General features: G+C 40.9%; 1 protein-coding gene and 1 pseudogene across 3 annotated transcripts in view; one reads left to right on the top strand and one right to left on the bottom strand.

The window, feature by feature from the left end:
• The window catches only part of SHPRH (SNF2 histone linker PHD RING helicase), a 65,817-nt gene extending 61,742 nt beyond the window's left edge, over positions 1 to 4,075 (top strand). For all 3 annotated transcript variants that reach the window (XM_037520533.2, XM_037520530.1, XM_037520532.2), the window contains 2 exons: positions 748 to 828; positions 2,137 to 4,075. In XM_037520533.2, the coding sequence (XP_037376430.1) occupies positions 748 to 828; positions 2,137 to 2,233 (178 nt within the window). In that variant the 3' untranslated portion in view covers positions 2,234 to 4,075. The remainder of the gene's footprint in view (positions 1 to 747; positions 829 to 2,136) is intronic.
• A 3,709-nt stretch (positions 4,076 to 7,784) lies between these two features.
• LOC119251542 (high mobility group protein B1-like) lies at positions 7,785 to 8,314 on the bottom strand (annotated as a pseudogene).
• Positions 8,315 to 17,221: the final 8,907 nt, after the last annotated feature.

Raw genomic sequence — 17,221 nt, 5'->3', positions numbered from 1 at the left:
CACGTTTTGTCAGCTGTCTCCAAAGATCCACCAAATCTTCTGAGCACTTACTGCCTCCTCTGATCCAACCATAGTACTTGCCACCCTTTTACCTGGATTCTTATTGAACTTCTTAACTGGCTTCTGGGCTTCTACTTTTGTTGCCTAACAGTCAACCTCCACCTGACAGCCCAAAGAAATTTCTGAAATATAATCAAGTACAAATCAAATCATGTATAAAACTCACCAATGGCTTTTCATTGTAACCAAAATAAAATCCGTTTTCCTTACATGTCCCTGCCCACCTGTGCAATCTCATTTTTGCTTCTACCTCTCCTTGGCCATATGCTTCTGCCATACTAGCCTTCTTTCTACCCCTAGGATGTTTTAAGCCTGTTTCAAGCATGTTCTTCTCTCTAGACTTTGCATTTATTTACTGTTTCTCCTGTTTGCTCTTCCCACTTCCCTTTGCTTAGAGACCTCATTCCTAAGGTCACTAATATGTCACTCATATTTCAACTCATATCAGCCTCCACATGGCATTATCTGCTTGGGAAGCTATCTTATTTGTTCATGTATTTATTGCGTGTCTCCCCTCATCAGAATGTTTGCTCACTGGGACTGAGTTTAGTCACTGCTTATCCCACCCCCAGCACCTTGATTAGTTCCTGCCACCTTCAGTGCCAGCTGACTGATAAACATAATATATGTGAAGTTTATTCTTGTTTTAAGATTTTCCTAAACGTACAATTGTTCTATATCTTCTAGACCTACTATTGTACACAGATTCTTAATTAAAGCAACAATAGAAGAAAGAATGCAGGCAATGCTGAAAACTGCTGAGAGGAGGTTGGTAACAGTTGGCTATGAATCAGTGGGGGAAATTTTCCTGTTTCCATAAGCTTGTGAATGTGTTTGTTTATATCACCACTTAGTCAACCAAAAGATACAAGTGCAAATGTTTTTAAATCAAGTTATGTTCAGTGTTTCCCAACTAATACTCTAGAAATCCTATATTTGACTTAATTTATTATTAGATTTTGTAATATATAAAATATTTAAACTGTCTTACATTTCTTTGCCATGCTAGATGTTTTTTTTAAGTGATATCTGTCCTGCCTGCCTGAAAACTTAGTCTAATGTGTGTAAAAGGACACAGACTGCTGTTGTGTGTGCCACACACAACTGGGTAGGTCTGGGCTGAGAAAGTGGATGGTCAGTGTGGTGTCAACTCCAAAGGCAGGTCATGAGTAGATAGACCAGAAAAGCCTTAATTATACTTTCTTTTAAATTTTTTTAAATAAAATTTCATTGAGATTACATTGGTTTGTGACATTATATAAGTTTCGGGTTCAGGTGTACAGCATAAGAAAACAGCCTTAATTTTAAAACTTAGCTTTGGGATCATGAAGCTTCCTAATATTTCTGACATCATATTTTCTTTAAAGTCGGTTTGAAAACCCAAACCAATGCTTTACTGTCATCTTTGTGAGAGAGGTATGATTGGAAGATACACACAGGAGAGACTGTGGCCTTGGAAGAGGTTCTTTCTGTGGAGGTGCTCTGCACAGTGAAGAAACAACCTGAAACTGGAAATTTCCTTCCAAGTGGCTTATGGGAAGGAAAGAGACTACCCTCAGAGCTTTTGCCTCAAATATGAAGATGTTTTGTTAGTGATGATGTTTTCATATGTAACAGAATTTAGTGATTGTACTAAGCAGTTAGAAGAGCTATTGAAATTCTCTTAAAAACAGATTAGCTTCAGGTATAAGAGCATAAATTGTAATGTGAGAGAGCCTTAGTGGCAGTTGTCCAAGACTTTATGTCTTTGTTTTAGTGATTATGCAGATAAAAAACATTTTATGAAAAATCTGGATATATAGTAGCCATAGATAACATTACTGATTTTAATGAGATGTAATAATAATCTCATGTCCTGCTTCTGGGAGTTTCTTATGACTTAGTTACAAAAGCTTAAGAACACCTATGTCATTATACTATTATAGCATATTTTATGGTATATGTTAAATATAATATATAAGAGGTTAAAGTATAAAATTCTCATGTTCCTATATTTATGTCTTATAAGACTAACCAAATATTTGAGACAAATATATTATTTTCTTTCTGACTCTTCTCATTTGGAAAATCCTGCAGTCACACAAACTCATCAGGGAAGCATTCAGAGGCATCTGTCTTGACTGTGGCTGATCTGGCAGACCTGTTTACCAAAGAAACTGAAGACCTTGAATGAAGTATGTTTATTCAGTCCACAGACTTTAATGTATTTAAAAAGTTTAATAGTTTGTAAAGCAAAGTTATTAGTTTAAAAATCCAGTAGATGTCATTAAACACTGTTCTTAATCAAATGAATTTTTTTTGTTCTTGTATAGTATCCTAATAGTTACTGAGTTCTTTTCACTGTATTGTTTGTAGATCTATAAAGGCTTTTAATTTTACACTCCTCCTAGTAAAACATTTATTTTTGTTCCAAAGAATATCTATATCTAACGAGAGGAGAGAATTAAGAGAGGTGATGTGTACTTTCCTTTTAATAAGATCACTCTTAAATTGGAATAAGAGAGACAATAAACGCACCTAGTTTTGTATCACCTGTGTATTCAGCCAACATAGTTTTAGATGTATCTTTAGCACATGGTTCACCTGTATCTTGTCAGTAACATTTCAAGTAGATGAATTACATTAACTCCTAATTTGAGTAGGTTTAGGCTGTAACTCCATGCATAGTAACTTTAGAGTAATTAAAAGTCTTAACAATTAGTTATTACTAGGCAATTATTTCCTTTCTTCCTTTCTATTTTGCTACTAAAAAGTGAAACATTGAATACTTTTCATGTTTCTGTTGTGTTGAGAAGTGTCAGTTTTAGCAATTAACTCTAGCATTTGTAAGTGTATAAATATTTACCTTAAATTATCTAAACTAAAAAAAAATTATCTAAACTGCTTTCTCTACTTTCAATTTTTCTGTTACGTTTTTACTCGTATAAAGATTGATGTATCTGTAAATATTGTAATTTTTGCCATTTTAGTTCTTAGCCTTATAACACGGATGTATGGCAGGATTTTGTTTTGTTTTTACCATTATTATGTGGATGTCTTAGATTCTTTTCCTCTCTTGTTCTTGTGTAACTATACTTTCAACCACCCTTATCTTTATTTGTTATTTTATTCCTCAAAGACTAACATTTGATCTTTAGCACCAGAGAATGTCATATTCACATACGCAAATAAGTGATAATAACTGAGTATTTCTTCTTCTGTGAAGAATTTAATGGACTTTGAAATCACTAGATAAAGAGTCGCTTGTTATTTGAAGTAATACAAATGTTCTTGTTTGAGGTTTTGTGTTTTTGGTTTTTTGAGCCTTCAGAGATTAAATGACCCTCAGGACTCATTAGCTCCTACTTAGCTACCCAGAAAACTATAAAGAAATGTCCCCTGGATCACATTTGTCTGAGAGACTTTGGTGCTTAGTTAAGGTGCATTTTCTTATTCTAGGTTTATAGAGTGACATAATACAACTGAAGCAAATACACACGCATTTTTGGTGCTTATTCTTCAGTTGAAGAGTGATATGCATTGATTCTTTTATATGAACTTAAACAGAACTATTATTTTTGTAGCTCTTTGTATAAGGAGCTTTCCTCTACATTCACATGTGTAGTTTGCCCAACAATCCTGTGGAGTTGATATAATTAGTATCATTCCTGTTGTAAAAGTAAGGAACTGAGGTCCAGAAATTTGGAGGAACATATCTGTGACATGTAGCAAGTGCAAAATGGAGCCCAGATCGTCTAACTCCAAGTCTTGTGGTGTTTGGCTAAATCTTATGTCACACTGAGATTCAGAAGTCCCATGGTTATAATTTAATGGTGACCATATCTGAGTATTTCTTTTTGTTTTCTAGTATTTCTTTCTGAGCTCAAGTTTTAGAGATAACAATTTGATATGCTTCAATTTTGTAAAAAAAAAAAAAAAAATCTATATATAAATATTCCTAATCTGTATTAGAGAAAAACTAATCTTATTTATTTCTGTAAGATAGCATCAATTAAATAAATATTTTAGTGGAAATTAAAATTTGGAGATTTATTTAATTTCTGAGCCTTAGAACATACAGTGTGAGGTTTTTTTTGTTTGTTTGTTTTTGTCTCTCTACAAAAGAGGTTAACATTGTTCCTATTACAGAATCTCATATTTTGTAGACATTTATTATTTCTTCAAAACAGTTGTGGCAATACTTCCAAATGGTTGTCCAAAGCAAATACCAATTCATTCCCCGTATTTTCATGGCTGCAACAAAGGATTTTTTAATTTCCTTCTATCATTTTATAGTCCCTGAAATATTGTACTGGTAAATGTTGTTCTTAAATTTAGGATACTGTACTATTGAGCCAGTGAGAAAAAAATGAGATATTCTAATTCCGAGAAAGCTTTGAATCTTGGAAAGCTTTCTTTGTTAAATTAATCTTAGGTGAGCTTACTAACAAGACATTTATATACTGTGTAAAACACATATACCTAATTCCACAGTCTTTTGCACCAAACCCAGGTAACTTTACTATATTTATTGACACAGCTTCAGCTTTTCCGTGTGTGTGTGTGTGTGTGTCTCAGCTGAATGATCCATGCATTTAGTTCCAAGGGTTGGTCTCTTTCCCACCACATTAATAAAAGTAAACTAAAGTCTCTTGACATGATTAACTCAGCATATAATCACAATATAAATATAAATAATATAATATTTGAATATAAATAATTAACAAAGCTAAGAGCACTTATTCAAATACTTAGAAATGAATTTAGCAATGCAAGATAAGTTGTCAATTCAAACCATCCTTGCAAGTAGAGGAAAAAATTAAGTCTTTTAAATCTTATAATCTCATTTTAGTAAATGATTTATTCCCAAGATCCAATGGGCTTGAGTTCTTTGTTTATTATACTAAAGGTATACTATACTTTTGAGAAATGCAAAAATCATCTATGCTCAGTGACCTCAGGTTTGATTAAATTGAATAAAAAGTATCAATTTTTCTAGAATTTAAACAAATCCTGCAATAATATACTATAAATTTTTCCCTAGCCTACCATACCAGTGAAAGAATGAAATTAATACAGTACAAGCATGTATTTTAAGCTTATTTACTCTGATGAAGGAAATTTAATCTTCAATATTATTTCTTCAAAATGGGGATCAGTTCACTATGTTTTATAAAAATTGTATAAGATGTACAAGAATCTACCCATATCTCTGTGACATTGCGAAGCCCATGTGAATGCTCTAACACGTAAAGACTGAATGTGAGCCGGTGCAAGCATTCCTTCAGAGGAAGACTCAGTAATTGATAACCCCAGAGGGAGTCAGGGCTCACAGTAGGTATGCACCATTGCCTCTGAATTATACAACAGATAGTATCACATACAGAAAATAGCACGAGAACTTGGCAGAAACCAAAGTTGCCATCTCCAGCCTTCCCTTGCCCTCAATCAGCCACCCAGGGACATGCTTTGGCTTTGAAGGCCCCACACCATGCCTTGGCTCCTGTTCCAGTCTGTATTATCCCTGAGTCTCAAGGCTGATTTTGTGCATTGAACCTGACTCATATTGAAACCAAATCCTTTGTGCTACAGCTTATGCTTTTTTCCTTGCAAAGTAGAAAAAAAATTAATCTCCATGATCTATATAATGATCTTTTGTACAGGTGACTATTAAATTTATTGGTAACTTTCTGCCTATCAGCCCATTTCTTCACCGTTTTCTTAAAACCCCTTTGTTATTTCTGTCTGCCTGTGGGGTGCTCCACAGCCCTGGGAGCCTTTTTGAGGAGCCATTTTGTCCTAGGAGATATTTTGACATGTGGGCTCCTTTTTGATCCATGACCTGTGTGCCAGCATAGTTCTGAACACTGGCCCCTCCAGTGCCTTAAGGAGCAAAGATTTGTGCCCGAATTTCCTTAGAAATCTAGCCTCGCATCATTAACAATTTACTTAGGCTAAATCTACTGAGAAAACCTGTGTTTGTTTCCTTTCACGATCATTTAATTTATATGTAGTGCATCCCAGAACTACACTGGCACCTTATATACTTCTGTGCCCCAACTTCCTGCAATCAGTATCTTTTCCAGACTCATGAAAATGTCTGTTGTCTAAGATGATTGCCTGCTAATCATGATGAATATATTTTCTTTTGTCACAGAATAGTGTCTTCCTTGATAAATGAAAACTATTTTAAAAGGGAATGTATTTTAGTGCCTGATCTTGCTTTGTTGTTTTGAAATGTTTATAAATGATTAGCTATTAAAGTGTTAAAGCATATTTGTGGAGTCTTGTATTTACTTAAAGTTTCCTTGCTGGTGTTCAGTACTTAAATCCTTAATTGATAATCAGGTTACTGCTTAAATTCTCAGCAGGTTATATCTACCCTACACTTACATTTAGCTTCTCAGAGGACTGACCACTTGCATGATATGGTATAAATAAATACTTCAGGTAGAACTTCTGTCTTCCTTGTCATTTGTTAATAAGAAGACATGACTCAGTTAAACAGACACAGAATTTATGCAGTAATTTCTTAAGGGAATCAGACAAATTATTTAAGTGACTAAGAAGTACATGAAAAGATTAGTGACTAGAGAAATGCAAATGAAAACTTTCATAATGGGGGGTTTGGTGGGACTGGATGAAAAAGAGCACAGAGGATTTTTAGGGCAGTGAAACTACTCTGTTACTACAGTGTGAATACATATCACAATACATTGTCCAAACAACATCAAGAATAAGTCTTCATGTAACATGTGCTCTGGGCAAAAATGTGTCAATGTAGGTTCATCACTTACAAGCCACAAATGTGTACCTACACTGGGCGGGATGTTGATTGAAGTGGGTGGGAGACAGGCAGGGAGCGAGAATATATAGGAATTCTCCGTACCTTCTGCTCAACTTAAAACTGAAAAAAGAAGTCTTCATTTAAAAAATACCAGTGAGATGCAATTTTTCATACCATGTAAGTTAAATAGTAATCAAAACACAATGACAAGTTTGAGCAAGAATATGAAGTATAGGAACCCTCATGGATGCTGGTGGGAAAGTGAAATATTACCACCACTTAGGAAATCAGTTTGTTGATTTAAATTAAATATATATAGGAAGTATTCAGAATAACAAAAGAGCTGCAACTACTATTTTTGCGATTACAAATTGGTATTTGGTTAACAGAACAATTATTTTGTATAAGCTGCATCAGAGACACTGAAGAAGAAAAATTACCATCCCCATATAGAACTAATTTGTGCTATGCACCAAGAACCTGGTTTAAATTTCGACGCCAATTTACAGCACCCATCATGTACGAGGCAAGATTAGTGACAGTGAAAATATACCCAAGACAGGGCTATTGAAAGACAATTGGTAGCTTGTAATTGTACCAAAAAAAAAAAAAATGCAGTTTTTAAAAATCTTACATGGCCTTATATTTCAATTTTTGTCTTTAAAAGAAGTGAGCCAGGGCCTCCCCTGGTGGTGGTGGCGCAGGCAGCTGAGTGCCGTACTGTGAAGCTGTCTGCAGCCACTGCAGCGTGGGTTCGATCCCAGCCAGTCAGGGAGAATCCCACATGGTGCAGCAGACCTCTCCTGACTTGCCCGCTGCTCCCCTCAGCTGTGTATTTCAGTCAATCCGCCTGTTCTGCTCCCCACTGTATCTGGTGAATCTTCTCACCCTTCCGAGCATCCGGCCTATACTCAGTTCTTGTATGCATAAATAAATAAATCTTTAAAAAAAAAAGAATTTATAAAAGAAGTGAGCTGTTATACAAGAGGGTTATATGCTTTATAAACAAGAGAAAAACTACACTAGGACCAACTTCTTTATCCTCTTCATCTTCCTCTTGCTTTTTTTCCACCTTGAGCATCTGCTTTATGGCTGCATCAGGCTTTCTTTAGCTCTGTAGGCAGCACTATCTTTTTCATGCTTTTCTTTCAGCTTAGAAGCCTTGTTTCCATAAGGCTGCTTGTCATCTGAGCAGTGTTCGTTCGTCTGCTTCAGCTCCAGTTTCTTTGCCACATCACCAGTGGACAGACCAGGGTATTCCGTGATTTGGGGAGGACAATACTCCACATAAAACAAGAAAAAAGCAGGAGGCCTATTGGGTGCACTGGGGTCCTTTATTTTGTTTCCCCTTTATGAGTAATTGAATTTTCATTTCTCTTTTATAACAGGCCTTGTCTGCTTTTGCCATGTCTTCAAACTTTGTCCTTAGCAGACTTGAGCTTTCACGTCTGTTGAGCACTTCTTAGAAAACTGAATTGACTGAAGCATCTGGAGGCTTTTTCTTTTGCTCCTCCTAGCAAGTCACCACAAAAAAATGCATATGATGACTTGTTGCTTCTGGGCTTCTTAGCATCTCCTTTGCAGAGGTTTAATTATCTTCTTTCCTCAGCAAGGCACAGAGTCACCCAGTGCCCGTCTGACTCTTATCAAGCACTGTCTCTGTGGCATTCAATGTACTGCGGTGGTGGTGAGAACCAGACACAGCCTCCTCCTGTCTGTTTCCTAGAAAGTTAAACATACATCCACTGGCTGTCACTCCTATGTGCTTATAGAAACGAAAGAAAACACTTCTCCATACAAAGACTTGGCTAGGAACAGCTGGGTAACCCCTCACATTGGTAAGCACAGACTTACCACATGACTCAATAATGCTACTCCTGAGCATATATCTGTATTTGGTCTGCTTGGGGGGCTGCCAGGAAACAATGCCACAGACTGGGGGGCCGAAACAACGGAAATTGATCTCTCACAGTTCTGGAGGCTAGAATGAAAATTAATGTGTGAGGTTCTTTTTCTAATAAAGACATTACACTGAAACTTACTCTTAGCAGCATTATTTCCAGTAAACAAAAGTAGAAATAACACAAACCGGTCCATCAATAGAAAAATAAAATGTAGTATATACTTACGATGGACTATAATTTGGACATAAAAAGAAATGAAGTCCTGATAACGTATAAGTCTGGTAAATGTTACAGCAGATGAAAGAAACCAGTAACAAAATACTAAAAACGCTTCTGTTTTATCTGAGATGTCTAGAACAGTCATAGAACAGAAACAAAAAGTACAAAAGTGATTGTCTAGCAGGGGCCTCTGGTGTATGAGGGGAATTCACTGAACAGGCATGTGGTTTCCTTATGGGGTGATGAAAATGTCCCAAACTTAGACTACAGTAATAGTTGCACAACTCTGAGTATACAAGGAACCACAGAATATATACTTGAAGTGGCTAGATTTTATGGTATGTGAATTATACCACAATAAAAATAGTTGAAAATATTTTCAACAAGGCACAAAGTTTTTTTGTGTAAGTTTTTTGGCATGCAGAGGCTTTGGAAGAGCCTATTTCAGACTAAAATGAGACAGGTGGTCTACAATGCCAGGCACACAGTATAGAGAATATTGTGCTTACACTGGGGCTGTGCAGCCCATTGCTACCTGGCAGCCAGTTAAAATATTGTGGCATCTGGGATTGCCAGAGCAATTGACACTAGGCTGAATAGATAGCATGGAACTGGAATAACTCAACAGTGCATAGACAAAATTCCTGAGACATGAAGCAAAGGTGATTATTATCTTCAACAACACATTAATCTTCATGATATTCTTATGTAAATTACTAATCTACTCCGCTTCTAGTGAAGTAAATGATCTTCTAACTCAAGAAATGACTTAACTGTAAAACATGTTACCTCAGGGCCTCCCTGGTGGTGCAAGGGGTTAAGCACCACACTATGAAGCAATCTGCAGCTTCTGCAGCATGAGTTAGATCCCCGGCCCACCAGGGAGCAACCCACATGGCGCCGCAGACCTCTCCTGTCTTGCCTACTGCTCCCCTCAGCAGTGTACTTTGGTCAGTCCGCCTGTTCTGCTCCCCATTCTGTCTCTGGTGAATCCTCTCACCCCCTGCATCTGGCCTGTGCCCCGGCTCTTGTATGCATAAATAAATAAATAAATATTTAGAAAATTAAAAATTAAAAAAAAACAAAAACCATCTTATGTCAAAGTAGTATGTTCTTCCCATCCCAGACAGTATAGTGCCAGTCTTGCCTTGATACCCAACACTGAACAGTTGAACGCTAAATTTCAGTTAAAGGAACACAATTGTGATATGGCATGAGCTATGAACTACGGCAATAATCAGGAAATCTCAACCTCAGCACTCTTGGCATTAGGGAACAGGTAACTCCTTGTATTGGAAGGTCCTGTGCATTATAAGGTGCTCAGCAGTATTCCAGGTCTCCACCTCCTAGATGGCAGTAGTGCAACTTACCTGCAAGTTATGACAACCAAAAATAATTCCAAGCATTGTCAGTTATCCCCGGAGAGTAAGAATGGAGTTAAATTGGGAACTCCTGGTGTAAGTCAAGAAGGAGTTTACATTTTCCATGGTAATAACCCAGACCATGTACCAAAAGGAGAAATCCTTTCGGTGTTTGACTTCTATTTCACATGTATAAGCTCTGTTGATTCGAAATATTCAGAGTATTGTATTAAAAACAGTTCCATTCATCTTAGCAATTTTTTTTTTTATTTATTTACTTATTTATTTATACAAGCACTGGGTACAGTCAGAAGCACAGGAGGGTGAGAGAATTCACCAGAGCCAGAGCGGGGAGCAGAGCAGGCAGAGGGACCGAAGTACACTGCTGAGGGGAGCAGCGGGCGGCAGGAGAGGTCTGCACACCATGTGGGACCCTCCTCCTTTGGCCGGGGAGCAGCCGGGGATCGTACCGGCGCTGCAGAGGCCGCGGGCAGCTTCGCAACCTAGCGTTCAACCGCTGCGCCACCAGGGGAGGCCCCCCATTTAGCAAATTTAAATGGCAATGTTCTTTGTCAAGTTTATTCTGAAGATTTTCATAATTTGTTCTAAAATTTAAACACAATGCTAAAATACCATCTTGGAGTCACAGAAAGATTGAGTTGTTTTTGTATTTAGTAAAAGACATAGAACTCTAATTTTATAATCAACTTTATTACCACATTGTAAAAGATCTGCTATCAACAGAACTTGCAAATAGACTGGGTGGGTTTATCAGTAAGGACGCCAACTCAGCCTGGTAGAAACCACCTCATTGTCCAAGCCTATCAATTAGATCACCTAAGAGTGAAGGGTGTCGTAATTTAAGTTGTGATGTGCTATTCAATTCTTCAACTCTTTCAATGTAAGTTTACTACTTTCTGAAGCTATGGCACAGATGGCATCTGCCCACACACTTAAATATGTCACAACATTAATTCAATATTGCTTTGTTACATTAATTTTCCCACTGAAAAGTCTTTACCCCCCTCAAGAACAGCACAGTAGGCAGAGATCCTCTGCCTCTCAAAAATGGGGCTAAATGATTCCTGACATTTTTTTTTCTCCTGACCAGACCTTTCCTGCCTCTTCCTTCCCTCTCTCTGTCCCACCCTCCTCAAGCAAGCATCACTGAGACGCTAAGCCAATTTACTACAGGGAAACATGCAATGCAAGTGACTCCTAGTATCAGAATAGGGGGTCTTACTAGACCCCCCAAAATTTCTATCCATGTTATTATTGACTACAGATACCTATTTACAAATATATAATATCCTAAGCAATAAAACTTCCTCCCAGAATTTTCAGTTTAGATTGTCAATTGAAAGTTGTGTTAACTATAAAGAATAAACTTACTAGCTATTCTCTGTGTCTCAGCAAATGGTACTGCCATTTTCCTCCCACTCAAGCCAAAAATCCTTGGAATCATCCTAATAACCTTTTTTTCCCCCAAATGTTTATTTATTTATGCATACAAGAACTGGGTACAGGCCAGAGGTGTGGGATGGGGGTGTTTAGAGGATTCACCTGAGACAGGGTGGGGAACAGAACAGGCAGACTGACTGAAATACACAGCTGAGGGGAGCAGTGGGGTGGGGGACCAGGAGAGGTCTGCTGCATCATGTGGGTAGCTCCCTGGCCATCCGGGAATCAAACTCGTGCTGCAGAGGCTGTGAATAGCTTCACAGTGCTGTGCTTAAGTCCTTGCACCACCAGGGAGACCCCCCCACCTTAATCAGCCAGTCAAGTCCCATCAGCCAGTCAAGTCCACACTCAAAATACATCTGGACTGCAGCCACTTTTCATCAGCTCCACAGCTACCACCTGGTCTCTGCCATAATCATTTTTCCCTAGGTTATGGGGAGGGCCTCCTACAGTCTTTTCCCAGCATAACCACCAGAGCGATAAGCTACAGGGCAGATAAAGTCCCACTTCTGCAAAATCCTTCCACAGTTATTCCACTCAAAGAGAAACGCAAGTCTTCATAAAGGCTAGAAGGCCCTGACTGGTCTGGCTCTGTGGCTTCTCCGTCCTCATCATCCACACTCCCCCTCCATCTCTCCATTCCACTCTTGGTTGCTTCTTGTACCTAGAATGTGGCAAGCCTGCTTCCTCAGGGCCTTTGACATGGCTGTTCCTTCCACCAGTTAAGCTCATCCCCCCGACGCCCACTTAGCTTGCTGCTTCACCTCCCTGGGCCTCTGCTTCAGTATCAGCCTATCAGTGTGAGACCTTCCAAGCATCTTCCACAAAATTGCTTCCTTTCCTCCCAGCACTGTCATCCTATCTCCCTCATCAATTTATTGTTCTACCGGCTGTTATCACGACCTGATAGGTATTCATCTTGTAAATGTTCCCTGTTTTCTTTAATAGAAATTAAACACCATGAGAGCAGGGGTGTGTGCATGTGCATGTGCGTGTACACGTGCACACATGTGTGTGTGTGGCGGGGGGCGGGGGTGTTCTTGCTGCTCTTGTCCCGCACCTGTATCCTTTAGTGCATAAGATGTGTCCTTATGTGAGCAGAGGCAGCTCCTTCCAAGGTTGCCTGTCTGACTACACAGGCCTCTCTTTTAGCAAACCTGTCCTTTTCGAGGGGAGCTTTCTGCCCTGGCAGAAAGCATGTGTAACAGGGTAATCCCCAGGAAAGGGGGGGTTCCAGGTTTCCTGACCCACCCAGAGGAGGGGTGAGCTGAGCAGGGAGACAAAAAGCTGTAGAGGAGACTGAGGAAGGAAGGAAGCAGGATGGAGCCAGAAGTGTTCCAGGGCAGGGAGAGGGGCAGCCCAAACCCCGCAAAACCTGCCTGCTCTAAATGGGTTCTGCCATCCGCCGCATCAACACAAAGCATATGAGACTTTAATGGGAAGGAACTTGAATACAATTAGTAAACAACACAGGAAAGGCAAAGAATCTAGTTTCTAAATCAAGCACCCAAAGTTACCCGTCCCCTCGTGGGTAAAAGTCCATCCATACGGGATTGGCCCAGAGCAAGGCCCCAAAGCCTGCCACAAGTCTAAAGCATCTTCCAGTGGGGACCCACAGAAAAGGGTCAGAAACAACCAGACAAGCCCAGAAGGAAAAGAGCAAAATCAAGATAAAAGCTGCGATTGTCACCTCCCCACGGGGTCTCACCCACGTCTGGTCACCCAGTCCACGACCAAAAGACAAGCGCAGTTTCTTCACGTGTCTCTAGGCTCCATGCGCCTCCTCCAGGTCTCCTTCTGGCTCCATCCTGCTTCCTTCCTCAGTCTCCTCTGCAGCTTCTCTCCCTGCTCAGCTCCACCCTCCATTTGGGTGGGGCAGGGAACCTGGAACCTCCCCCTTTCCTGGGGACCACCCTGTTACAGAAGGAGACCTGGAGGAGGCACAGGGACCCGAGAGACACATAAAGAAACTGCACTTGCCTTTTGGTCGTGGACTGGGTGACACAGATGTGGGTTAGAGACCCGTGGGGAGGTGACAATGGCAGTTTTTGTCTTGATTTTGATTTTGCTTTTTACCCTCTAGACTTGTCTGGTTGTTTCTGATCCTTTTCTGTGGGTCCCCACTGGGAGGTGCTTTAGACTTGTGGCAGGCTTTGGGACCTTGCTCTGGGCCAGTCCCATTTGGATGGAGTTTTACCCATGAGGGGACGGGTAACGTTGGATGCTTAGTTAAGAAACTCTATTCTTTGCCTTTCCTGTATTGTTTCCTAATTGTATTAAAGTTCCTTCCCATTAAAGTCTCATATGTTTTGTGTTGATGCAGTGGATGGCAGAACCCATTTAGAGTAGGCAGGTTTGTGGGGTCTGTGGTGCCCCTCTCCCTGTCCTGTAACACAAACATCCTTGACTTCCCTTCCCTTTTTTGTAATAAAGCTGCCCTTTTAATATTAAAAAAGATCTGTCCTTACGTATATAAGATGCAAAAGATTTCATCTCACCACATTACCCTGAAGGAAGGATTAAAACTGTTCTCAGACCCGTATAAAATTGGAGGGAGAGTCTGTACTATTCCAAAGACTTCTCCAAGAAATTATTATTTTTGATTACTATAAAAAGCACGTATTTTTCGAGGCCTCCCTGGTGGCGCAAGAGGTTAAGTGTGAGCACCTTGAAGCAATCCACAGCCATTGCAGCACTAGTTCTGTAACAGGGTGGTCCCCAGGAAAGGGGGAGGTTCCTGCCCCACCCAAAGGAGGGTGGAGCTGAACAGGAAGAGGAGAAGCAGCAGAAGAGACTGAGGAAGGAAGCAGGATGGAGCCAGGAGACCTGGAGGAGGCGCGTGGAGCCTAGAAACACGTGAAGAAACTGCGCTTGTCTTTTGGTCGTGGACTGGGTGACACAGATGTGGGTGAGACCCATGAGGAGGTGACAATGGCAGCTTTTATCTTGATGTTGATTTTGCTCTTTTCCTTCTGGGTTTGTCTGGTAGTTTCTGACCCTTTTCTGTGGGTCCCCACTGGAAGATGCTTTAGACTTGTGGCAGGCTTTGGGGCCTTGCTCTGGGCCGATCCCATATGGATGGACTTTTACCCACGAGGGGACGGGTAACTTTGGGTGCTTCATTTAGAAATTAGACTCTTTGCCTTTCCTGTATTGTTTCCTAGTTTCATTAAAGTTCCTTCCCATTAAAGTGTCCTATGTTTTGTGTTGATGCGGCAGATGGCAGAACCCATTTAGAATAGGCAGGTTTGCGGGGTTTGGGCTGCCCCTCTCCCTGTCCTATAACAGCTCAATCCCCATCCTACCCACATGTCACAACAGACCTCTCCTGTCTTGTCCACTGCTCCCCTCAGCAGTGTACTTCGGTCCTTCTTCCTGTTCTGCTCCCAACTCTGTCTCTGGTGAATCCTCTCACCCTCCGCATCTCTGGCCTGTACCCCAGTTCTTGTATGCATAAATGAATCTTTAAAACAACAAAAAACTTATTTTTCCACAAAATAGAATCTGGGTAATATTTTGGATACCTGTGGACTACAATTATTTGAATTAGTTGCTGCTAATCAAGGCTTTACCTATAATCATAGCTTCAACTGCAGCTGGTTCGATCTCCAGCCACCAGCGAGGGTCCTGCATGGCGCGCAGACCTCTCCTGCCGCCCGCTGCTCCCCTCAGCAGTGTACTTCGGTCCTTCTGCCTGCTCTGCTCCCCGCTCTGGCTCTGGTGAATTCTCTCACCCTCCCGCGCTTTTGACTGTACCCAGTTTTGTATGTATGTATAAATAAATAAATTAAAAAAAAAAAAAAGACTGGTTAGTGATTCTCTACTCCAATTGTTACAGGGCAGCCCTGATATAAAATGGGGTGCCTGACTGGGTCCCCATCTGCGCGCTTAAAAAGGACTTATTAATACTCCACTGCAGGCACACACAAAAGGTTAATTAAAGGTTTATTTACAAGCGAAGGGGAAATGAGGAAATGTACAACTCAGGGAGAAAAGAGGGAAATAAAGTCTTAAATGCGTCCTACACCGCTGGCCTCTGGCTGTCACCTGCAGCCTTGATCATGTTGATTTAGAAGGCTCTTAGGAGTGTGGGTTCGGGCACACCTGCCTGACTGGAGTACAGGTGTGTGCACATGTGCAAGTGTGCAAGCCTGAGCACAGAGGCCAGGGACATAAAGGTAGCATCGCTCAGAGATGACAGTGGCTGCGAGAGTATGAGTGACCACAGAAGAGTCGAGATCACAAGAGGAAGCCAGAGAAAGCCTGGAGAAAAAGCGCTGAAGATTCCCTGGGGGCTGGGGGACTTGCCAACATCCAGGCCCCAGCCACTCAGCCTGCAGGACTGCCACACCTCACTTCTCAACTTCTTCTAATTGTACTATGACCAGACTCTTTCTGAATCATAGCTCCAAGCAAGATCAATGGCTCCTCTTTGACAGTAGAATCAAGTTTCAATTCTCTGGTTTAAGGTTCAAAGTTCTCAGTGGCATAGCCCTGGGCTACCTTCCACCCAAGGCCCCCTGCTGTTCAGCAGCCACCAGCTCTTCCTCTCCAGCTCCAGCCTCATGAGTCCACTCACTGACCTTTGAGAATCTCATTGGGCTTGACCTTGGGGAACCTGAGCAGAAGATTGCAAGGAGGAAGGAGAGTAATATCAGGGCATTTTCTCCATTTCCCTCCCTGCAGGATCCACAAGGACTAGCTACTTTCTCAACCAAAGATCACATCTTTACACAGTTGCTGTTTCCAGTTTCCTTAACTGCTGTGCCTTCTCTCCCCATCAGGCTCAGGAGAAGCACAGTTGCCCTAACTCTATGAGCCTCAGACATAGCCATTATTTATTCTTCTCTCCACTGTGCCCAACCATTTTTATGTTGTATTATTGCTAGCAGGCAGGATGAGGGTCACCCAGGAGCCCCAAACATGCCTGTTCTAAATAGGTTCTGGGCCTCCCTGGTGGCGCAGCAGTTGAGCACTGGGCTGCAAAGCTGCCCACAGCCTCTGCAGCGCTGGTTCGATCCCCAGCCGCCGATGAGAGTCCCACAAGGCGCGCAGACCTCTCCTGCCGCCTGCTGCTCCCCTCAGCAGTGTATTTTGTCAGTCTGCCTGTTCTGCTCTCTGCTCTGACTCCGGTTAATTCTCTCACCCTCCCGTGCTTCTGACTGTACCCCAGTGCTTGTATAAATAAATAAATCTTTAAAAAAAAAAAAGAGGGAATAAGAACTTAAGTAGGAAACAACTTTAATACAATTAGTGTGCAATAGAAGAGAAAGAATATAGTTAAAATAGTTTTCAATTTAACACCATCTTCTCATGGGTAAATGCCCAGCCAAACAGGGTAGGTGCAAAGCAGGGCCACACGTCTAAGGCATATTCTGGTAGGAACTCACAGGAAAAGGATAGAAGGGACCAGGCAAATCTGGAAGTGTTACAGGGCAGGGAGAGGGGCA

Source organism: Talpa occidentalis, unplaced genomic scaffold (genome assembly GCF_014898055.3).
Source record: "Talpa occidentalis isolate TD23 unplaced genomic scaffold, MPIMG_talOcc4v2.1 talOcc4.2, whole genome shotgun sequence".
NCBI classification, from domain to species: domain Eukaryota; kingdom Metazoa; phylum Chordata; class Mammalia; order Eulipotyphla; family Talpidae; genus Talpa; species Talpa occidentalis.
This window is presented reverse-complemented; position numbering and strand designations above follow the sequence as displayed.